General features: G+C 33.1%; 2 protein-coding genes across 5 annotated transcripts in view; both read right to left on the reverse strand.

The window, feature by feature from the left end:
- On the reverse strand, positions 1-23,857 carry LOC136275331 (uncharacterized). The gene is made up of 27 exons (XM_066084154.1): positions 23,469-23,857; positions 17,680-17,918; positions 16,962-17,026; positions 15,067-15,150; positions 14,868-14,978; positions 14,672-14,779; positions 14,473-14,583; positions 14,274-14,384; positions 14,051-14,185; positions 13,436-13,570; positions 13,242-13,349; positions 13,046-13,153; positions 12,823-12,957; positions 12,627-12,734; positions 12,433-12,540; positions 12,237-12,344; positions 12,043-12,150; positions 11,847-11,954; positions 10,375-11,758; positions 9,357-9,480; positions 7,181-7,307; positions 5,413-5,531; positions 4,699-4,894; positions 2,641-2,696; positions 2,141-2,435; positions 2,003-2,059; positions 1-1,826 (listed from the first exon to the last, which is right to left on the reverse strand). Exons 3-27 carry the CDS (start codon positions 16,987-16,989, stop codon positions 1,633-1,635), a joined length of 4,266 nt encoding a protein of 1,421 aa, XP_065940226.1. The 5' UTR covers positions 16,990-17,026; positions 17,680-17,918; positions 23,469-23,857; the 3' UTR covers positions 1-1,632.
- The window catches only part of LOC105337450 (golgin subfamily A member 5), a 74,781-nt gene that overhangs the window by 13,526 nt on the left and 35,079 nt on the right, over positions 1-26,176 (reverse strand). The window lies entirely within an intron of this gene.

Genomic DNA, 26,176 nt, shown 5'->3' on the forward strand with positions numbered 1-26,176 from the left:
TATAAAAAACAATCATTTTATTGCATGAACAAAACTAGTTCGAACATTACATCAAAGCATCTGCCCTGGGTGAAATAAAAGAGGTCAATCAAGAGGCAAAATTCTTTTCTGACTTGAGACATTCCTTGTTAAAATTGCAACAATTAACTTTAAAATAATAGTCAAAATCTGTTCCTCTTATCTGAGCATAATTAGAACCAGCAAGAGATACAGGTAGTGAAATGTGTCACGTTGCACAAACACAAGAATTATCTCACATGGCACTTTCTAAGTAATACTCTAAATGCTCATGACACATGAATAAAAAAATATGCAAGCATGAACAAGCATGAACTACTGATATAAGCTAAGACAGCAGGTAGGTTAAACACTGCATCTCCATAACAAATCTATTTTTTAGAACACTGTAGTATTTTGTTTACACAAACACAAGACCTCTGAATAGGTTTGGACACAGATGTTTAAATGTGCATATCAAACTTTTTAAGGTAAGTTAAGAACTTTAAAAAAAGAAGATGAAGTAACAATGAATGAACAGTGAAAGGCGGTCAAGGCAAAACATTATAGTTTGAATATACATAATACAAAACGTCTCTTCTATCATAAAAAAAAAAAACAACCCTCCAAACAAAAGTTAAACATGTAAAGCAGGAACTCTATCCAAGAATGATGATCAAAACAAAAACAGAAATAAGCATATTTAGAAAATATTATATAAATAGTGCCTGTTTTGGAGGGTAACAGTTGAAATTGACACCCTGAGACAACCATTGTCAACCGACGCGAAGCGGAGGTTGACAATGGTATTCGATGGGTGTCAATTTCAACTGCTATCCTCCCAAACAGGCACTATTTATTTTGTTATACTGAATGTCTTAATTTTTAAGAAAATTTTACTGCTTTTATATAGGAATAACGTGATTTCTACAGCGAACCGTACGCGCATAATTTTAGCGCATGTAACATTTTTTAATGTTACCCGTTGCTAAGTGCGTTGCTAACGCTGAGGGTAATAGAAAAGATTATGAACTGCGTCTTAACCAATCAGATTTCAGTATTTTACATGATAGTATAACAATTATATTTATCAAATTTTTGTTGTTATTGACACTATTGTGAACTAATAAAACCACGGTTGTATATATACTAATTTTTCTTTGCATCTACATAAACTCTTACTAGTCAAGAATATATTTGTTAATTCCCGAAAAAATACCAATAATTCAATTCAGAATGCAATAAACAAATTAAGACAAAACAAAAAGAAAATTACATAAACTTTCTTGTGCCAACATTTGCATAAAAATAAACACGTTAACCATAGGTATGCAATTAATAAAATGTAATGTTTTCTTGTCTTTGATAGTTTAAAATATTAGCAAAGACCAATAAACCTTTGTCTCTTAAGATCAAGCAAAATGCAACTTGAAATTGTCAAGTAACAATGCTACTGTTACACAAACTTTCTTTTGAAACCTTCAACTAACAAATTGTACATATAAGTACTGTACCTTTCTTCCATTTAAGATTCATTCCTAACAATAGCTTTCAAAATATCAAAACTGAACATGTACATAACAAGTACCTTTTTGAAAATGCCCACACACTAAAACATTCTTTCTGAATGTATAACTATAGAGGATTCATTCTAACAACTTTTTTCTTAATTGTGTCCCACTTTCTGTACTGAATTTTTCCTCCATTTTTTTTACTTTGTTCAATAGCGTATTTACAGGCCTTCATTCCAGGGCATTTCTTTCCAATGTATTCTGAAAGATATTCCCGCAATTCCTGTTCTTCATCTTTTGACCACTGAACACGAGTAACTAAAAATAGAAATTTGAAAACACTTTGATAATTTCTTCTACAAAACATTTTAAGTGAAGCAATATTTATTTACTAAGTAAAATATACAGCCCAGTTAAGGATCTATATATTCATCCTCTGATCCTCTCATTATTTTTTTCCTGGAAAAACCCTTAATTACAAAAAATCATTATACCTTTATTCGTGGACCTTCGGCCAAAGTCATTGTCTAAAACTGAAACAATAGGATTTTCTGAAAGAGAAAAAAATCGATATATAAAATAAAAGGACATTGACAATAAAATCATACATCTTGACAATTTTAATTTGTTACCTGATGTTGCATCTAACGCATCTACATGATCATTGCTTTCATCATTGGTATCTACTAGATCATTGCTGTCATTAGTGGTGTCTGAATCACCAAGGATATCTAAAAAGAATTCATCAAAATTTACACCCTTTCTTACAAGAACTGCTATAAAAGAGAAAAAATAATTTCTCTGTTTCTTGTTTTCGTGCGTCATAAAATCATCATGATGCTGTAAACTTTGCAAGCAAGTTTGTAATTTGGAATGATCTTTTAACACAAATGGCTTCAATGATTTGGTCATGTGATCAATCAAGTCCTTTTATGAGAAAACACAAAGAAGAGACTTTAAGACCTAAAGCTGAACATGACTCATATATTACATATGCCATAGTTCTCGATGCGCGCCGCTCTCCCTTAACATTTATATGAGAAGTTGACTACTAAACACTTTAGTTTGCTGTGTAGGTCTCGCCTGCATTGACGTACTAATCTCTGTGGAGATTCGGCTTGGAATGATTCACCGAATCTCGGGACAGTCCTTCAATATTTACATGTACGTCTGGAAATTCAGCCCTACCTTAGATCAATTGTCACAGTTAATTAAAATCAAGATTCTTTTGTGGTATTCCTGCAGTGATTACTGCTTCAGTGTTACATTTTGAACCTTATTCTATAAAATTTTTATTTCTTATCCTAACAGTGATTTTTCCCTAATTTACACAGCTGGCTAATTTGTTTTGAATCTCTATTATGCTCTTCATCATCGGGAGGCTTGAAGCTGATGCTCAGTAGTACACATTGATGCAAGTTGTCAAATGACTTTAATTGAACTCTTTAGTTTGAAAAAGGTACAAAAATGATAGATTGAATGGAAGCAAATAAGCTGGATCCAGAAATTGTTGGAATAAACCTTTCAAATCAATTGATTTAGATATTTGAAAAGAATGTTTTGTGTGCAAAACTGAAGCAGGCAAGCTGCATGAATATCTCGATTTTTACAGCGACACTTGACCTAAGGCATGGGCGAATTTCCATACATAAATTGGGTGATGGCGTCAGTCCAAATATCTAGCCGAGCCGAATCTCCACAGGGATTTTGGACATACATCTTGTGTTGTTTACCATTGTTAATTAGATTTGATAAAATTATCAGATAAACGCAGGCACAGTACCGTCAACGCGGATCCCGTATTTACCCCCCCCCCCCCTGCGGTTAGTTAATCCTTTCCGTGTTACACCATCGCAGTTAATTCCTTGCGGTTCTCACTGCAGCCATTTCAAACCGCGGCGGTGTGACCTTCCGTTAAATAATTTTTACCTGTGTGCTGCAAGACAGTATAACAGCCTGCTGTTAGTAAAGATCGGTCCCGGTATTGTCAGTATTTTAATTAAAATGATAAAAGATAAAAAAATAAAATCACCCTGTTGCAATTTTCAATAGTTATAACTATTGATGTTTAAAAAAGAAAGTTATATCTGTTTATTTTTCTTTTTACACGAGTTATATCTTAACATACTTGATATATAAAACTGTTTTAATAATAAGTACGTTCTTTTTTGATTACTTTATCAGAATGATTTGATTTGTAAGAATTAAAATTGTGTTATCAACTCGGGGCATGTTTTAGGCACAATTTCTCAATGCTCAAGTCAGCTTTAGCCTATCCCTCGACGGCACGTGCTACACGATTTTAATTTACCTTCGATCAACGGCCTGTACAACACTGTTCCTTTTGAGGGTCTTCCACTTTTTCTTACAATAAGCCAGAAGACGAAGATTTAAAGTGTATTATTGTAGACTGTCCAGTTTGGTATCTCATTCATCAAGTTCAAATTTGTTGGGGAAATTAGTTTTTAAGAAAAGCGATACTTTTCAAGTGTCCACAAAATTGAAACATTTTGAAGTTGTACGTATGGATGAGGTTTGTCAATCACAAAACACAAGAAATGATCGCGATTTATAATATACACAAAAGAGGAAATGTATACATCAATAAGTTTGCATTTGATTTTTTAAAATATAATTCGAGATGTATGCATTAAATCAAATGTACGGCAGTGTTGTTTCGATGAGCTACCTAACCGCGGGGGTATGCAGTTTTACCTGAGATACCTGCTTTAAACCACATTGAAATTTGGACCGCAGGGGTGCGCGGAAAATACGGGATCCGCGTTGACGGTACTGTATATGACTGTGCAATGGAAGATTAAAAACATCAGAAATAAAAGTCGATGCAATAAGTTTATAAAGAATATGCACGTTAAACCAAAAAAAATTGTGCAAACATTACAGCAACAAATGAATATAGCATGTCAGACATGAGGTTTAGGACTGCAGTCAGTTGTAATTAAATCAAAGGATTTATATACTGGGTTTTTCAAAGTCCTTTACAGCTTACTATGTAAAATACATTTTTATCTCGGTAACTGAATAGCAGGTTTACTATTAGATACTCACATTGTTTGGTGAGTAACTGCATGGTTAACCTAGTACACATTTGGTCATTTACAACACTACAATTTAACATATTAATGCACTTGATCATTCCTACAGCACATCTCAACAAAATAAAATTTACCTTCAAACTGTATGTCCCTTAAATTTTTTCCAGCAAATTTGGAAACACTGCTAGTCTCTTGCATCAGCATGAGTTTTGATATTTCAATTCTTTCTATCATTCCAGATGTGGCTCTGTAATGAATTGCATGGACTTTTTGCGTATGCCCTAAATGCTGACAAAGCCACTTCATTTCATGATCTTGAAGGCCAATCACCTAAAAAGTAAAAAAATATAATATTTACAAAAATAAGAGAGACTTGTTACTTAAAGTGGGCATGGTCAAAAACTGATTTTCAGATTGCTTTAAGACACATCTAATCATCATCCAAAATTTGAGTGTCAGTCATTGATATATAAGCAACACAGAGCTCACAATTCAATGTATATAAAAAAATATTCAGCTCATTTGATTTAATTTGAGTGCTGAATAGATGAAAGATTGATCACTTTAAATGCCTTATGAAAGCATTGTAAACAATAACATATTTTCAAAAAAAATTATATTGAGTAAAACCTTTTAAATTGAATGTAAACTGGATGTTGCTCTAACCTCAAACTACAGATTTGAAAATCAAAGATATAATACCAAATAACAAGTAAATGTTATTTCACAAGACTTTGAGAAATGTTGAATCTTAAATTGAGGGAAGAACCACTCAGATATGCAAAAGTTTATATGCTATTCTGTATATATACAACACATTTTTTGTTTGCACTACAATGCACATTTACCTGAGCGATGGTCGCACAGTGTTTTCTCAAGTTAGTGCAGTAGATAAGATGTGGAGATCTCAAATTAGCTTTTTCTTTGATGTCATCTAGGGCCTCACCCGCCTTCACAACACCATTTGCTACAAAAAAGTTATTATTGAATAAAAGAGAACAAGAGCTCTGTAAACAGAGCATAAGCTTGTGATCATGAAGTGTTATCATTTAAAGTATAATTTCTACTTAGCCTTTGAGGTGTGGACATGCACAAGAGATGCTAATTCCCCTCTGTAACAAGCTAGTGAGCAGAAAGCAAGAGCACCACAAAGCGAAGCATCCCCTCGCAACATGAATTTTGTTTTTAGCTTAAGTTTGGACACACCAAACAGTAGTGGTAATATATATCCTCTAGGAATAAGGAGTTAATGAAATTACTTTAACATAATATTACTTGCCTCTCTAATCTTTAGGCTATTTGGAATGATATGCAGTGTAGTACACACCTTCTCCTCAAAATCAAAATATCTTTAGGTGTATCCTAAGTTACATCAGCAAAGGGCAGTGACACATGCAAAGTACGAGTGTGAATTTATATTGGCTTTTACCAATTTAACTATGGATACACGAAATAGATATTTAAAAACTGTTTTGTATCATAGTTTACTCAAAAAGTTTACATTTGGACACAATATTTTCTAATAATTATTCTTTATTAAATTAAACAACTGAACTCCAATGAGATAAAAGTTCAAGTCATACGATTAAAATATTTCCTGCTGTGCCATGCAAATTTTGCATTGTTATGTTGGCAGTCAATAAAAGTGGACACTTAAAATGATATGAATCTAGAGTTTGACAGTCAGACCCTAAACCTGGCTGATGTAAACTTTCTTTTAAAAACAACGTAGCAAGTTGACTCTCTGCCGCACCAGTGTGTAATGAAATTGATATAAATCAACTACAAATGAGAACAATTTAGAAGGGTGCGTGGTCTATCAATTTATCTTACTTTGTTAAACCCGAAAGGAGTAAGATTTGTTAACATTGTTAACAACATTGAAATCCAAGCCTTAATTAAAAGTTAAGAAGAATATGTTTAGGCCTTGACTAAGTGTTTGGATCAATGGATTCCTCCCCCTATCCAGCATGAATGTGGTTGTGAAGTTCCTAGCACTTTGAGTTATATTACCAATTCTTTGCTTCAATAACTGCTGCTTTATTTGTGAGAAAAACATTGTCTGCAACTAAGATGGATGCAGTTTGAATCTTTTTTATTTAAGGGTAATAACAAATATTCTGTAAAAATACTATATGAAGAAGAAACTTTCATAATATTTAAGGGTCCTCCAGAATTCATGACCTGTAATTTTTATGGCAGTACATCACAATATGTCAAATTAAACATATTATTATCAAATTATTTGTCCAACTTCTTAGCTCTGTGGATTTTATTCACTGGAAGAACCTTAGATTGGTTACACGTAGTTTTGCTGTAGAATAAGCACTGCCCACTGCTGTTGCATCTTCACTTATTTATAGTCAATTTTAAAGAAAAACTACCACCTTGATACAAATGGTCATAAATGTTTGAAAAGATTTCATTGTGCCAATTGCCTGTCAATATCTCCAGCACTGAGCAATGATAACAACATTTTAATAGCTGTATCAAACAATTTTTTACTATTGGTAATGCATGATTACATGCATTGACAATATTTAACTCTTAATAAAATAGGGCCATATACGTGGGTAGTTCTTTGTATTGCAACATCTATGTTTTAATGTCGCTTACCAGTATTTGCAAACAAGTAAGGATTTCCTGGTTTAACTCCACCCTTTCTTCTGGCAGTAGGATTGGCCAAATATTGTAATATTGGCAGGACTTCTTTAGGGCAAATAACTGGCACTCGTTTTCCAGTCTACAGAAATTTTAATTAAATATAAACATGAAACACAGTTTTAATATATATGACCATTTTAGATTGCACAAACTACTGAATGATTTTAAAAAAGCACCACCATTTATAGTCTACATGTACCAGACGGTATACAGAGTTGAAATAATTTACAGTCTTCGGGTTGTGCACTTCTCCTCTGTGATTGGTAGAAAATACATGATGTGAAAATTTACATTTATTTCATTGGTCTAATGCTGTTCAGCACAAGGGAGATAATTTTCCGATACTCTAATTTATGTACAAATTAAGAATTTCATAGATTTTCAATCTTAAAAAGAGAGAAAACAAATAAAGTTATAAAATAGCTAAGAATGAAGTTCAGGCTTTCATTTTATTGAATTTCAAAGCAATATTCTATAATATTCATTGGATATTTGTTCTGTTCCTTTTTTATCTTCATGTAAATACCGTAAAATTTGATATGGTAAGGCTAATATCAGTAAAAATAAATTGCAGATTTGATACATATTAAAATGGACCACATGCCATGACACATAGAGGAAGGTGATATTTATGTAAAATAGAATTAATGTTCTTTGATAACTAATTGCTTAAGTTTGTGCTCAAGATGGTAAGCTTTTTTAAAAAGCTATACTTGTTCTTAAAATTATCAAAAAGAGAGATCAAGAGAGAAAATATCTTCCTCCAATGTTATCACTCAATTAAGACAAGTACACTTAAATTGTAGAAAGTATATGTTGCATGTTCCTGCAAAGAAACCATCCAATCTCGTGCAATAGGGTATCTAATATTGTAAGTTGGAACAATTTGATAATTTAACAAATTTCTTTACAGCACACCCACCCACCCACAATTAACACAAGTAAATTAAGGCAAGTGTAAAGTCTACCATACAAAGAAGGGCCCACCTTAAGATTGGAATTCCCCACATGTAAGCCTTTCAACTGTCGCTAGAGTTTGCAGTTAAGAAAGGTATGTCTGTTGAACGTTATAGTTTAAACAGATCCTAATATAAATGATGCACAAAAAAGCACACAGAGAAAATTACGATGCAACATGTTTATTATTTAACAATTGTCAGACTTGAATATATAGCCTTCTTCACAATAGGCTATTGCTTTGGCCTTTTAAATCACAAGGGTCAGAATTTTATTAAAAACCAACTATAAAAAAGTTTTATGTCATACAACTCTTGAAATACTGCTACATTTGGTCATTATATTTATAAGGAAGTTATTTGTCCAAAATAAAAAACATTAATATTTATTTATTTGTTTGATGTACTCAGACCCACAATTTTCATGTAGTTCTTTTTTTTTCAATTGCATATAATAATCTTGCTATAAATCACAGAGTACATATACATGCATGTTTTAGTTTTTTTTAAGACAGTTAAACACTTTCATTTATTAAAGATCATTTATCAATCTAAATGAGTTTTGAACATGACTTTGACAGTTTGTATTTCTTTGCAATCAAAAAAATAAAATAAAAATCAAATTCAAAAATGAATATGCTGAAAAAAAATAATTAGGTAGAAGCAATTTTGATGGGTCAGTACAAGAACATTAAACAGATATATTTTTAGTTTAGCTCTAAATGCATTTTTAAGCATATGTGAAAATTGAAAAAGTAGTTGAAAGGCCTACCATTTGGGTCATGGTCTACATACATGAAAGAAATACCAGATTTGACATTTGAACAGTTTTGCATTGTAAGGAGGTGCCATATGATACCCTTACTAATAACTGATGCAACAAAAAAATCATACATCATGGTTTAGGTACAAGAAATCTCAAGACAGAAGAAAATAATACATGATAATTTTTATAGAAGCTTCCTTGCTTAACATAACCATATAGTTTGCATGCTAAATGTCTAATTTCCCAATTTATCTTCCCCTCCTGCTATAGATGCAACACTATATAACGTCATGATACTCCAAGTAGTTTCAGAGTTCAAATGTTACTGCATGACGGACAAAAACAGATAGAAAAAGGTCACTTGAGTGGTTATCTTATACCAGGTAAATATAAACAATTGCAATACCTTTCCGCGAACTTCAATAACATGCTGGGTGTCCAACATTTGTTTTTCTAAATCCGTCAAATCCAGGCGTAAAGATTTGTCCACAGCAGACATTTCTTTTGATCTGTTTTCGTAGCATTTCAAACTGCAGTGAAACAATTTTTTTTAATAGATTCGCTGAACTCGGGTCTCTTAAAATCTATATCTCAAAAAACATTAAGAGAAGGAAGCAAAATCAAAATTTTTTGTCTATTAAGTCTTAAAAGTGACAAAGCTTCACCCTTACTTTTTTTGTATCAAATTATAGTTAAAACTGTAACCATAAAAATTCATGTAAGTATACTATAGGGCCACTTTCAGATGTAGTGTAAAAATAATGTCCGCCACAAAACGGTGGCTGCTAAAAAGTATTAAACAAGTTATGAAGAAACTGATACCCCTTAAATTGTTTGTTTCTTCATTTATACAGTAAAACTTATCTAATCCGACTTGGGTTGGTTCTGAAAAGTTTCGCTGAATTAGACAACATCCGGTTTGGAGGACATTGCAGAAATTTAATTCAATATTGACTAACATATATTTTTTTGATGTATTTGATACATCTAATTTTTTTCAGCCTGAAAGCGGAAACAAACCTATTTTTTTTTAGGCCTAAGTAGAATCGTGGGTCTCAGAACGACAGATAATCGATCGTCGGCGACAATCAATTCATCATTATAAATAATATGAAATACGTTCTTAACAAAAAGAGAAAAAATAGCCGACTTCCCTATGTTGATTGTCTATAATATGGACGTCACATAAGTGATATTTTTAAATCCAATTCAACTATTTATTACAGAGTTTTTAATTGATTTGTTAGAAAATAAAGGATTAACAAATATTTATGGACAATAACTGTCATTTAATATTTTGTATTAATAAAGAAAACAATTGTTCAAAATGAGCGTCATTTTGTTCTTCATTAAAATTTTGCTGTCATGTCATACTTTTCTTAAACTATATCTGAAACAAGCCATATAGGCAAAATTGTTATTACCTTAAAGCCTCAAGTTCCCCAGGTCTTCGACGGTTGTACAATAGAAGTCGACTTTCGGAGAGTATAACTCCTTTTCTATAATTATCTGGAGTCATATTTTCCACATCAAAATTGGTAAGTTCATTTGTGATGTGCTTTGCTAATTTTGCAATGTCTTCAGGATCTGGTAGACTCTTTTGAGCATTAAAATGACGCTCATTCAGGGTTGATTTTGCAATTTTTGTTACTTTAACAGTCCATTCTAACTTCATCAGGTTTAGAAAGTTTGAAGCATCTAAACGCCCTTGTTCCTCTCCAGATTTTATACGGTTTCCAAGTTTCACAGACGCTAAACGACAAAGGTCAAGGAGAAGGAGGCGTCCAGCAAGTCGCATGTGGTAACTCGCATAATGTTTTCGTTTTCTTTTATTATCTATGTTTTTACTGAGCCATATATCTCCAAGCATCAGAATAATGTGGTCCTCCAAAACACAGTCTGTAATGCTGTCTCTTCTCATCGCTGGAAGAACTTCTTTTTGAAGAATTTTTGAACTTTCTGGAATGATTTTTCCTGCCATAACTTTAGCCTGAATGATAACAGACCCTTTGCTCTGGAAATATGAACCTGTCTTAAACGCTGGACAAGAGGTCCTATGAGTTGCAACTGATTTCTCAAGCTGAATCCATTCAAAACATTCCGGACAAGGCCCATATTGTTTCAGACTGAATTTATTCTGGGTTCTTCTTGAAAGTAGTATTTCGCCCTCACCTTTTTGAAGAACAGACATATTGTGGATATTGTCTCCCTTATTGCGAATCAGGGTAACTTTTCTATTGATTTCCTTCATAAGGTCAGTTTTCTCTTCTGTGTTGCAGAACTCTTTTTTCTGTTTCATGGTTTTAATTTCTTGTACCTCTTTTTTGTTGGCATGTTTATTCTCAATGTGAGTTTGGATGTTTGAATAAAGGTCATGACAAAACATACATGAATGAACAAGGTCGTATGTTCTTCCGGTTTTTGATCTTTCATTATTTCCTTTTTGGAACTTTTTGATAAAAATGTTCGGATACTCTATGTCGAAGTCACATTCTTCACGTGACAGAGTTTTTTTTCTTTTTTGAGGAGAATTCATATTTTCAAGACTTGTTTTTTTTCTTTTTTGAGGAAAATTCATATTTTCAATACTCTTTAGAACTTGATGATTGCCCTTTTTAGAAACACTTTTGTCAACATCTGGAAGGTTTTCATCGTTTTCACTTTCACTTGATGCGTTATCAGAATCGCTTTTACTCGATGAGTTATCAGGATCACTATCTGAATTAATCCAAGATTCATCAGAATCATCCATATCAGACTCTGACTCTCCATCATTAAACTCTACAGCTGACTGATGAGGGTGGTCACCTACAGAAGAAGATATAAACAGAGTCATCTTCATCAGATATCAATTTCAAACAACAATCATCCTAATTAACATAGTCAGATATCTCACCTGCATGTGCATTTTCATGGAGAGACTCAATCACTGCATCAACAGAACTGGATCCTTTATCTGACTCTCCATCATTAAACTCTACATCCGACTGATGAGGGTGGTCACCTACAGAAGAAGATATAAACAGAGTCATCTTCATCAGATATCAATTTCAAACAACAATCATCCTAATTAACATAGGCAGATATCTCACCTGCATATGCATCTTCAAGGACAGACTCAATCACTGCATCAACAGAACCCAATCCTTTATCTGACTCTCCATCATTAAACTCTACATCCGACTGATGAGGGTGGTCACCTACAGAAGAAAATATAAACAGTCATCTTCATCAGATATCAATTTCAAACAACTATTGCCTCAATTAGCATAGTAAGATATCTCACCTGCATATGCATCTCCAAGGTAAGACGCAATCACTGCATCAACAGAACCAGATCCTTTATCTGATTCTGCGTCAGTAAACTCTACATCCGACTGATGAGGGTGGTCACCTACAGAAGAAGATATAAACAGAGTCATCTTCATCAGATATCAATATCCAACAACTATTGCCTCAATTAGCATAGTAAGATATCTCACCTGCATATGCATCTCCAAGGTAAGACTCAATCACTGCATCAACAGAACCAGATCCTTTATCTGATTCTGCATCAATAAACTCTACATCCGACTGATGAGGGTGATCGCCTACAGAAGAAGATATAAATAGTCATCTTCATCAGATATCTATTCCCAACAACTATTGCCTCAGTTAGCATAGTCAGATATCTCACCTGCATGTTCATCTTCAAGAAGAGACTCAATCACTGCATCAACACAACTGGATCCTTTATCTGCCTCTCCATCATTAAACTCTACATCTGACTGATGAGGGTGGTCACCTACAGAAGAAAATATAAACAGAGTCATCTTCATCAGATATCAATATCCAACAACTATTGCCTCAGTTAGCATAGTCAGATATCTCACCTGCATGTGATCCTTTATCTGACTCTTCATTTTGTGCATCTTCAAGAAGAGACTCAATCACTGCATCAACAGAACTGGATCCTTTATCTGACTCTCCGCCATTTAACTCTACAGCTGACTGATGAGATTGGGCACCTACAGAAGAAAATATAAACAAAGTCATCTTCATCAGATATCAATTTCCAACAACTATTGCCCTAGTTAGCATAGTAAGATATCTCACCTGCATGTGCATCTTCAAGAAGAGACTCAATCACTGCATCAACAAAACCAGATCCTTTATCTGCCTCTCCAAAATTAAACTCTACATCCAACTGATGATGGTGGTCACCTACAGAAGAAGATATAAACAGAGTCATCTTCATCAGATATCAATATCCAACAACTATTGCTTCAGTTAGCAAAGTAAGATATCTCACCTGCATGTGCATCTTCAAGGACAGACTCAATCACTGCATCAACAGAACCCAATCCTTCATCCGACTCTCCATCATTAAACTCTACATCTGACTGATGAGATTGGTCACCTACAGAAGAAAATATAAACAGAGTCATCTTCATAAGATATCAAATTCTGTCAACTATTGCATTAGTTGGCAGTCAGAATTCTCACCTGCATGTGATCCTTTATCTGACTCTTCATTTTGTGCATCTTCAAGAAGAGACTCAATCACTGCATCAACAGAACTGGATCCTTTATCTGACTCTCCGCCATTTAACTCTACAGCTGACTGATGAGATTGGGCACCTACAAAAGAAGATATAAACAGAGTAATCTTCATCAGATATCAATTTCCAACAGCTATTGCTTCAGTTAGCAAAGTAAGATATCTCACCTGCATGTGCATCTTCAAGGACAGACTCAATCACTGCATCAACAGAACCCAATCCTTCATCCGACTCTCCATCATTAAACTCTACATCTGACTGATGAGGGTGGTCACCTACAGAAGAAGATATAAACAGAGTCATCTTCATCAGATATCAATATCCAACAACTATTGCCTCAGTTAGCATAGTCAGATATCTCACCTGCATGTGCATCTTCAAGGACAGACTCAATCACTGCATCAACAGAACCCAATCCTTCATCCGACTCTCCATCATTAAACTCTACATCTGACTGATGAGGGTGGTCACCTACAGAAGAAAATATAAACAGAGTCATCTTCATCAGATATCAAATTCTATCAACTATTGCACTAGTTGGCATAGTCAGAATTCTCACCTGCATGTGATCCTTTATCTGACTCTTCATTTTGTGCATCTTCAAGAAGAGACTCAATCACTGCATCAACAGAACTGGATCCTTTATCTGACTCTCCACCATTTAACTCTACAGCTGACTGATGAGATTGGGCACCTACAGAAGAAGATATAAAAAGAGTCATCTTCATCAGATATCTATTCCCAACAGCTATTGCTTCAGTTAGCATAGTAAGATATCTCACCTGCATGTTCATCTTCAAGAAGAGACTCAATCACTGCATCAACAGAACTGGATCCTTTATATGACTCTCTGCCATTAAACTCTACTACATCTGACTGATGAGATTGGGCACCTACAGAAGAAGATATAAACACAGTCATCTTCATCAGATATCAATTTCAAACAACTATTGCCTCAGTTAGCATAGTCAGATATCTCACCTGCATATGCATCTTCAAGGACAGACTCAATCACTGCATCAACAGAACCAGATCCTTTATATGACTCTCTGCCATTAAACTCTACTACATCTAACTGATGAGGGTGGTCACCTACAGAAGAAGATATAAACCGAGTCATCTTCATCAGATATCAATATCCAACAACTATTGCTTCAGTTAGCATAGTAAGATATCTCACCTGCATGTGCATCTTCAAGGACAGACTCAATCACTGCATCAACAGAACCCAATCCTTCATCCGACTCTCCATCTTTAAACTCTACATCTGACTGATGAGGGTGGTCACCTACAGAAGAAGATATAAACAGAGTCATCTTCATCAGATATCAATATCCAACAACTATTGCCTCAGTTAGCATAGTCAGATATCTCACCTGCATATGCATCTTCAAGGACAGTCTCAATCACTGCATCAACAGAACCAGATCCTTTATATGACTCTCTGCCATTAAACTCTACTACATCTGACTGATGAGGGTGATCGCCTACAGAAGAAAATATAAACCGAGTCATCTTCATCAGATATCAATTTCCGACAACTTTTGCCCTAGTTAGCATAGTCAGAATTCTCACCTGGTTGTGCTTCTATAGATTCCAAGGCCCACTTGACATCGTTTTGAAATGCTTGCAATGTTGCATTTTTTTTCCGCAAAATATCTGAAATTGAAAGTTCAATTGAATCCTTTCATGCATGTGGTAAGCATTTTGAAGAAGACTCATCTGAAAAGTTTTGGAGAGTTCATTCCTTAAATAGCCAATTATTTGAAGCTCAATATCCATTATTTTTTTTCTTCAGATTAATAGCATTAATAGAGGTCAACATCCTACTTAAAATGGAAAACAAAAGCTTGTTTTTTCAGTCCAAATTTTTTCTAATTTCCCGGCTTTTTTAAAAACGTTTAATACCAGAGAATACTTTAACATAAATTTCAACCCGGTCCCAAGGATGCTTTGTGCCAAGTTTATTTGAAACTGGCTCTGTGGTTCTGAAGAAGATGATGTATAAAAGTATATGACGATTGTTATGCAAATGATGACAACATACAACAGACTGATTTTAATCAAAAAAGCTTAGTTGAGCCTTAATTAAGATCATGACATGCAAGTTAAAATGTTAAATGATTAGTACCAACACATCAAAAATATCATATGAAATCAACAAAAGAATGATGAACAGTCACCTGAGTATAATACCGTATTTTCAGATTAAATAAAAAGGAATTTATGTAGTCTGAAATCACTTGCATATCCTAGCTCAGCTTTTTATTTTCATACAATTGTCAAAGCAATGAATTAACTTTCTTATTGTGTTTTTAATGCAAAACTAAATGCCTTTGCTTCATAAACACAATATAAATCTGCCATTAAGTAGGGATGACAATCCATTACAAAATTGCTAATTGGTTATTTGCATCCCATTTTGATTGTTATCATGAAAGGTTTGCGATAAAAAACAATTCCTTTTATTGAGACATAATGATAATTGTCTAAATTTGCCTTTTGATAATTTGAACCGATAGATTAGCTGAAATTTTTGGATGATATTGATTTACACTAGGGTCATCAGCTTTCCTGCCAAATCTGGATCAGAGTCTAAAACATTAAAGAATGGATTTGATAGAAATATGACATGTTTCTTTACTAGTAATTTGAGTTTTTTATTATTATCATTTTGTATTTTAACATTTACAACTAGTACTACTCGAGGAATATGATAAAATTGGCATAAAGGTACGATGACCTGCAATTTGTAAACCTAATTTTACAAAAAAATATCTTTATGATAAATAATTTACTAAACTTTACTTAAATTACTTAAGTCCAAGTGTGCCCTGTCCTACTTTTATACCTCTCAGTTTTAAAAAAAAAATTGATATAAGCATCAATGCATATCAAAGCTGTTTACTAAATATGGTTTCATCGATATTTAGAGAGCACCAATTACTATGGATTTCATTGTTGAGCAGACCCATGAAAAGAAATGTGCAATGAATTAAGCAATTAGCTATCAATCGTTTTACGTATCTTTGAAACTGTGTTTTTTTTTTTTTACAAAATCCAGGAAATTGATGATGCAACAAAAATTGATGAACCACAGTAGTTTGTCTGCTAAAAATCAGCAAGAGGCCAATACAAATTTAAAACCTGCACTATTTTCAAAACCTGCATTCAATCAAAAGTTTTCACATAAAATTTTGGTGCCTATGGATCATAAATTTAAGGAATAAAGTTTTCTATGTATTGTCAAAAGATGTAACACATCAATATCATGAATATGATAATATTTGCTTTGTAGATTATAAGAAGCAGCTTACACATATGAATTTTTAAGCTATATAATATGATTGATGCACGACATGAACTTATAAACATAGCAATAGGTCAGTCTCAGATGACCAAATTGAAAAAAAAAAACCCGAAACAAACAACAATTTCAATTCATTTTAAATGTATGTTTAACTCATTACATTCTCCTTTTGCTTTCCATATCTCCATGTTTTCAAGAAATATTTCTACCTGTCTGGTCTTGTATCTAAGAAATTTTACAAAAAAGAAACTAGCTCAATTTTACAAAACTACCTTAACGATCTCCGATCCTCAGCCATGTTCAATAACTCTAGATTATCCATTTTTTTTTTAATTCGCACCATAAATCTGCCTTTTATATAGAAAAATTTAATTAGTCTTCTAGTGTTAGTATTACAATCAGTCATTCAACGAAATGTTTGGCTTAGTGGATCAATGGAGATCTACTAAATATAGGTAAAGGGGTTCGAGCCACCGATGTACTGGTACAACCTTTTTTTCCCCCTCAAATTGTATATTTATTTCATTATATCCATCATGGGCAAATTTGCAATAACTTTGTAAAATGCATGGATACCACCTAAAAATTTCTTTTTATTTCATTTATAAAGTTTGAAGGATAAATAACATTTTTAAGATGAAAAACATATACTTTGAGGCTGAGGATTGGAGAACCTTAAAAGGAGGCTGAAATAATGTTTTTATAAAAAAAATTCAAAAATATTAATGTTATTTAGTTATTTAATGCAAATCCTTATTTGAATATATATATAATGCTTTATCATTCTGACACGTTTACACCAACTATGATTTAAGAAAGATGACAATATTTATAAATTCTTTTACAATAAAAACATTATATAAAATTAATTAACTTACATTACAGTATCTGCCTTACAATACACATGATATTCTTCATGATCATCTGAAATATCCACTTTTTCTATTTTTACAGGCCAGAGGTAGGAAGTTGAAGGCAGTTTTGCCCAAACAAAATCACCAGTTTTGATTAACTTCTTTGCAGTTTCAGTAGTACTACATGTTTTGATTAACTTCTTTGCAGTTGCAGTACATGAATCTCCCGATGCCGGTTTCCTTTTCCTCCTTCCCATTGCAACCTATAAACCAAAAGCATAGTTTTTTATTTTCAAACAAAACACTGAAACAACCAATCTATGTGTTTATCTTGGGTAAAATGTACTAACTACTTCTCTTGATCTCCTCTCTCTGATTTATCCTAATAAATTGCCTAATTATATTCTTTAAATATTTATTTGAATTTTTAATGAGAAGGATTTTTTCACATTCTATTTTAATTAAACAAATCTTCAACATGTCAAATTTTTAATGACTCATACATACCTGTTACAGTTGCAGTTTTAGTGACAATATTTAAAGCAAACAACAGATGGAAATTAAATGTTCAATGCAAAAAAATGTATGTCTACTGCATTAGTCTTTCATTCCAAGAATAAAAAATTCTGTTCCATTTTCTGACAGTTCTCAAAATCATTGCACCGATCACCACAATGAAAATCATCACCAACAATATCATACTCAACAATGCAACCTCAGACCAAAGAAAATTTGTTATGTCCTCCATTTTTGGCAACATGCTCTCAATGAGTAATGAATAACTCTTTTCAATACTTTACTATTAAGAAATATTGTGCAGCTTATTCAAACATTTTTAGGACTAAGATTTAATAGCAGTCCGTTTATTTATGTGGCAGGGACAACTTAGAGCAAAATTCAAGGGAGACTTCAATTCTCCCTCACAAAAAAATGGGAATTTAACTGAAATTACTTAGATTCAAATATGTAATTTTTAAAAAGAGAAATTCCACATTATATAATATATTCAACACAATTACAAAATTCTGAGTTACCAACCTCACTATAATTTATAAACAGTTGGTTCACAGTATGTTGAAATATTGCATTACCTGCTTTTATAACCTCATATGGTTAATGAAACTCATTTAAATGACATGATTGACAATCTTATGAGGTTTTACATACCTTAAATTCTTTTTGGCCAGATGGAGAAATACACCAGAGCAATTATGAAGAATATCAGATCAATTACAAAAGAAACTCCCAAAATTAAATGTACACCAAACTGACTAAATTTTGAATTGCTATTGAAAAAACCCACAAGAACTCTTAATGCTAAGCCTAAAACAACATACAATCCTATAACAAAAACTTCTCGTCTCTCCATCCTAAAATTTTTGTCTCTAACAAAATGGCTACCCCTTTCCTTTCAGTAATGGGTTACCAAATATCACTTTATACACGGACATTATTCCATCAAAAGAATGAACACAACAACTTACTGTCTTCTAATCTTAAAGCTGATGCTTCATGACATATACGCTAAACTTGTAACACAATAAGTAAATCTATAATAATATATAAAAATATATAATTGTTTATTATTCTATTTAATATAACTTACCTTCATAATAATTATTAAAGCTTTAAGAATTTTTCTACTGCAAAGCCAGAAAGGACACAAAATGCTCTACATGCATGAAATTCTGGGAGACAAAAAAATGTTAAACAGCAAAAACCATTGATGAAGATCTCTAGAACATCAATATCAAAATCTGAGCAAAATGAGCAAGCCTGGGAATAATCATATGCAGAATAAAAAAGAATAAATCCAACAGGAGTTTCTCCATCCATTTTTGCCATGTGTAACTTAACACTTCCTGTTGACCCCACAATCAATGGACTTTACACATCATCTGTGCAGTATTTTATCCATTTTAATCCATTTCATTTTAAATGTAAATTATAACTTGCAAATGTATAGGCTTTAAAATTTACTTCATTACACACGCATTTGTAAACGACTGGGTCCATGTGTCTTTTTATAGCAATTTTTGTCTACAAAGTATGATATGAAAAAAATTTCTATACAAAAGAAAACTATCAATGTATTCATAATTCTACATTTTGTTGAATACAATTGTGTCTGTTGCTGTTCATGTGTTATGGGCTTTTAGTGTCTATTGCTTGTGAGTTCTGAATGGGACACTACCATGAAAAGCAACAATAAAGAACAACAATTGAACTCGTAGTCCAAAATGAAAATTACAAATCAAGAGCAGAGCAAACACGGACCTCTAAAAAAATTATAGGTAGGATCAGGTGCCATGGGGGAGTAAGCATCCTCTGCTGACCGGTCACACCTGCCGTATGCTCTTTGTCATCATGATCGGTAAAATGAAAAGTCAAATCGGTAAATAAATAATGACCTAGCAATATGTATGAAAAACATAAGTAAGCATTTAATTTAGCGGAATATTGTATTTGCTGACAAAGTCTTTGTATTGACAATAGAACTTAATTACGAAATGATGACTTCAATCGCGACTGTTGATAATCTTGTTTCATCAACTTGATTGACAGTAGATTGCCTCGTTTTAGAAATTGTCCACGAGTTATGTGCTTTTAATGTCTACCTATGATGAGTTGTGAACATTTAACAAAAATTGAGACACTTTTATTGTCTATTGATTATGAGTTGTGAACAAGACACTTTTAAATTGAATTCTTCATTTTAATAAATGATCGTGTCCGTGGGTTATGTGCTTTTACTGTCTATTAATTACGAGCTGCCAACAGGATAATTTAATATTGTATGGTACATTTGCTATATAATTGTGTTCATGAATTATGGGCTTTTAGTGTCTAACGTTAACAAGTTTTAAATAAGACGTTTTTCAATTTGTTTAAAAAACTATGTCTTTGAGTTATGTGCTTTTAGTGTCTATTGATTATGAGTTGTGAACAAGACACTTTTAAATTGCATTCTTAATTTTGATAAATGATTGTTTGCATGAGTTGTGTGCTTTTATTTTCTATAGACTATCAATTACTTTTAAATTGCATTCTTCACTTTGTTAAATAATTGTGTCCATGAGCTGTGTGGTCTAATGATTATGAGTTGTGAGCAAGAAACTTTTCAATTTGATAAATGATCATGTCTGTGAGTTATGGGCTTTTAATGTCTTTTGATTATGAGTTGTGAACGAGACACTTTTAAATTGCATTCTTCATTTTCGTAAATAACTGTGTCCGTGAGTTGTGTGCTTTTAATGTCTATCGATTATGAGTTGTGAACAAGACACTTTTAAATTGTTTTCTTCAATTTGATAAATGATCATGTCTGTGATTTATGTTTTTTTATTTATCAATTGCGATTTGCCAATAGGACATTTTAATATTGTATGGTACATTTTGCTAAATAATTGTGTTCATGAATTATGGGCTTTTAGTGTCTAACGTTAACAAGTTTTAAATAAGATGCTTTTCAATTTGTTTAAAAAACTATGTCTATGAGTTATGTGCTTTTAGTGTCTATTGATTATGAGTTGTGAACAAGACACTTTAAAATGGCATTCTTCACATTGTTAAAAAATTGTGTCCATGAGTTATGTGGTCTAATGATTATAAGTTTGGAGCAAGACACTTTCCAATTGTATTCTTCACTTAAATAAATGATTGTGTCCATAAGTTAGGCCTAAAAAAAAAATAGGCTTGTTTCCGCTTTCCCGACCGACCCTAATTTAAACCCGCCGACCCAAAACTTTTTTTCGAGTTTTTTCGTAAATTTCCGTTTTTGTCCGTTTTTTGTTAAAATTTCGTTTTTATCCGATTTAAAAATTTATTGTGTCCTCCAAATTTAAGTCGTAAAAACGCTTATAGAACTTATTGAGATGTCATCAGTGTTGTGTAGATGTTTGTTATTTACAAATGGCAGCACAAGAAATGTTCCCACCAGCCGGGGAAAAAGTTCATCACATCATTTAAACAATGACAACAAATACTTGTTTTTTTTTTTATCTTACCCAGTTTAATAGATAAATGGTTTAATATGCACAATTGAACAGATGGAGAGGGAAAAAAAAAAAGATTAAAAAAAAAAAAAAAGCCGACCGACCGACCCTAATTTTTTTCAGCCTGAAAGCGGAAACAAACCTATTTTTTTTTTAGGCCTTATGGGCTGTTAATGTCTTTTGATTATGAGTTGTGAACGAGACACATTTAAATTGCACTCTTCACTTTCTTAAATAACTGTGTCCGTGAGTTGTGTGCTTTTAATGTCTATCGATTATGAGTTGTGAACAAGACACTTTAAAATTGTATTCTTCACTTTGATAAATGATCTTGTCCGTGCGTTGTGTGATTTTTTTGTCTACCAATTACGAGTTGCCAATAGGACATTTATTAATAAATATTGTATTGTACATTTGCTATATAATTGTGTTCATGAATTATGGGCTTTTAGTGTCTATAGTTAATGAGTTTTGAAAAAGACGCTTGTAAAATTGTATTGTATTTTCAATTTGTTTAAAAAATATGTCTAGGAGTTATGTGCTTATAATTTCTACCTATTACAAGTTGTGAATAAGACACTTCTAAATTGCATTCTTCAATTTGTTTAATAATTGTGTCCATGAGTTGTGTGCTTTTAATGTCTATTGATTATGAGTTTGGAGCAAGACACTTTCCAATTTTATTCTGAACTTTGATAAATGATAGTGTCTGTGAGTTGTGTGCTTTTAATGTCTATCGACTATGAGTTGTGAACATTCAACAACGCACTTTTAAAATTTGATACTCTTCAATTTGCCAAATGTGTCCGTGACTTGTGTGCTTTTAATGTCTAATGATTATGAGTTGTGAGCAAGACACTTTATGATTGTGTCTGTGAGTTATGAGCTTTTAATGTCTATCTATTAAGAGTTGCCAATAGAATACCAATCAGAAAAGGGATATCCCAAAGTATGACCCAAATATGTCAATTTCCATCCTCCCTTGTGTATTATTAGGTATAGGATACTTTTTGTTTATTATGAGAAAAAGATATAACTTCAGGTGCCTGAGCACATACCGTATGCTCAAAATTGTGACAATTCTATTTTTTTCCATAAAAACCCTGTGCTAAACAATTTCTATTCAGCAAATTTCTCACAGAAGCCTCCAGCGACAATAAATGTGACTGAGTGTACATATGTTATCAAACATGAATCATTCATTCAATATTTTGCAATTTCTCTTTCAAAAGATAATGAACAGTACCTGAATAAATATTGCTTTCATATTTACTTCTTATTTTTAAATATTTTATTTCTTTTTTGAAATATTTGTTAAATTTAGCTGGAATATGTATTGTCCGTGAAAGCTTCCGTATTTTTCAAAGTCTAGGCAAGTTCCGATATTAAAAGCTTATTCATGGATTAACTGCATTATACAGCATTGATGATGCCTCAAATTTTATGCAATGTATGGTAGACGGTCCTAAAATCAACTGGGTCCTAATTTTAACGGTGTTTGGTTTTCGTTTACATCTCGTTTGTCATCACAGATGAATACACTTGACACCACGACAAACTGACAACACATATGAAACTTCTATTTATTAAAATGCTCATGAAAAAAGTAAGAAAATATATTGTAAAATGTTCTATCTGGGAATGAATAAATTTTACTTAATCTTCATTAACCCCGTCGAAAGATACACGTTTTCACAAATATCTATTCCATCCTACTGCCTACAAAATGGATTTAAAACCCGATAAAAAATTCTATATAATAATTTGCGATGATATATATAACATGTGCTTTGATTAAATACAAAGAAAAAAACTTACCTGTACAGAATAGTATATCCTTGAATCCTTCCGATTAGCGCCAAAATAACCGGATGTTTGTCTTTGTCAGAAATATGCTTGAGAGTTTACAAAACGTTTCATGCATTCTATATTTAGAGGTCGCGTCATCACTGATGTGAGGATCACGTGACCTGGTGTACACATTGCGTTTCATGTGCTAAGGGAGACAACTTCAAAAAGCGTCCGACGGAGTCCGAAAAAAGCGAGTCCTCTGATAATGTGGTTAATTTTAAATGAAGCTAAATCTGTTACTAAACTCAGAAGCAACTAAATAACGTATTTTAGTTTGAAGGTTAGGAGCTAAGCTCATAATTTTGAAAAACTCTTAAGTATGTCCTGGACAAATCTTTCGCCACATAAACCTTTATGGTTGACACAGACGGACAGACAGACGGACGGACGGACGGATGGACAGACAGACAGACACACACACAAGGGTAAAACAGTATACCCCCTCTCCTTCGGAGCGGGGGTATAAATATGGATGATGGTAAACCTACTGGAGCTTTGTTTATTGACCTGCGCAAGGCTTTTGATTAATTTAATAATAGTGTGCTTTTACCCAAGCTTGCTTCTTTTGGAATTTGTCAAAATACTTTTATTTGGTTTCAGTCTTATCTTACAAATCTAAAGCAATGTGTTAGTTGGAGGGGTGTGTTATCTCATGAAAAAGATATATCTTTAGGAGTCCCTCAGGGGTCAATTTTAGGACCATTATTTTTTATTCTACATGTGTATATATAAATGACTTTTCAAAATGTCTCAAACACTCTTCAGTTACAATGTATGCAGACGACACATCACAGGACGTAAGTGACAAATCTATAGATACGATAGAAAAACAAGAGGCCCATGGGCCACATCGCTCACCTGAGGAACAATAGTTATGATAAAATCAGCTCAATGGAGTCATAATACAAACTATCTGGACAATGTACAATAATACATGTAGATCCTGTATAAATAAAATCCATTTTCCCCTGGATATTCTTATGTTTATAATCATTAGTCCCTTTTCTAACAGGATGATTTTTATAGTCATATCATATGTTGAGTATTGCAGTTATCAAAAAGATCCCTAACAATAGTTTATATATGGGATATAAACGTACATCAAACTCTGAACCTTCTCGTGAGGCCAAAGAATTGTCCTGGGGCCAAAGTCTTAACAATTATAAAGAATCATCTGGCTGATTAGTTTCTGAGAAGATTTTTAAAGATTTACCCTATATCTTTTGTTAAACTTTGACCCCCCCCCCCCCATTGTGGGCCACCCTACCCTGGGGATCATTATTTTCACAACTCTGAATCTACACTACCTGAGGATGCTTTCACTCAAATTTCAGCTTTCCTGGCTGATTAGTTTCTGAGAAGAAGATTTTTAAAGATTTACTCTGTTTATTCCTATGTAAAACATCGACCTCCCATTGTGGCCCAAACCTACCCCCAGGGGTCATGATTTTCACAAATTTGAATCTACACTACCTGAGGATGCTTCCACACAAGTTTCAGTTTTCCTGGCTGGTTTCTGAGAAGAAGATTTTTAAAGATTTACTCTATATAATCATGTTAAACTTCGACCCGCCATTGTGGCCCCAACCTACCCCCGGGGGTCATGATTTTCACAACTTTGAATCTACACTACCTGAGGATGCTTCCACACAAGTTCCAGCTTTGCCGGCGGATTAGTTTCTGAGAAGAAGATTTTTAAAGATTTACTGTATATATTCCTATGTTAAACTTCGATCCAACATTGTGGCCCCACCCTACCCTCAGGGGTCATGATTTTCACAACTTTGAATCTACACTACCTGAGGATGAATCCACACAAATGCCACCTTTCCTGGCTGATTAGTTTCTGAGAAGAAGATTTTTAAAGATTTACTTTATATATTCCTATATAAAACTTTGATCCCCATTGTGGACCCACCCTACCCCCAGGGGTCATGATTTTCACAACTTTGAATCTACACTACCTGAGGATGCTTCCACACAAGTCTCAGCTTTCCTGGCCAATTAGTTTCTGAGAAGAAGATTTTTAAAGATTTACTTTTTATATTCATATGTTAAACTTCGACCCCCAATTGTGGCCCCAACCTACCCCCGGGGGTCATGATTTTCACAACTTTGAATCTACACTACCTGAGGATGCTTCCACACAAGTTTCAGCTTTCCTGGCCGATTAGTTTCTGAGAAGAAGATTTTTAAAGATTTACTCTATATATTCATTTGTTAAACTTCGACCCCCCCCCCATTGTGGCCCCATCCTCAGGTGAGCTAAAAAGGTTCAGTTTACCATTCAATAAGTTGGTTTCTGGAAGAACAGACTTTGACAATTTTCGTAATAAATATTTACAATTTTTTTACTTTTTTAATCTTTAGCTTTTAAGATCTGTGTACAAACATTGTGAGCAAATCTCTGTATCTTGCTTATAATTCGAAGCTTAACACTCAAATATGTTTAGTAAGTAGGAATTGTAGGGTAACAATTATACAAGAAACATGCACTACATGTATAACAAATAAAGAACACAATTTATTTTTTCGAAATGAATCATATATATACATGTATATACCTACATATTTTCGTCAGCGATATCAAACTCTATTTAAACTGAATAAACTCGAGAAAATGCCGAGCATCTCAACAAAACCTATTGCATTAATCTACCATTACGCAAAAGATA

This window comes from Magallana gigas, chromosome 5, assembly GCF_963853765.1.
Source record: "Magallana gigas chromosome 5, xbMagGiga1.1, whole genome shotgun sequence".
NCBI lineage: Eukaryota > Metazoa > Mollusca > Bivalvia > Ostreida > Ostreidae > Magallana > Magallana gigas.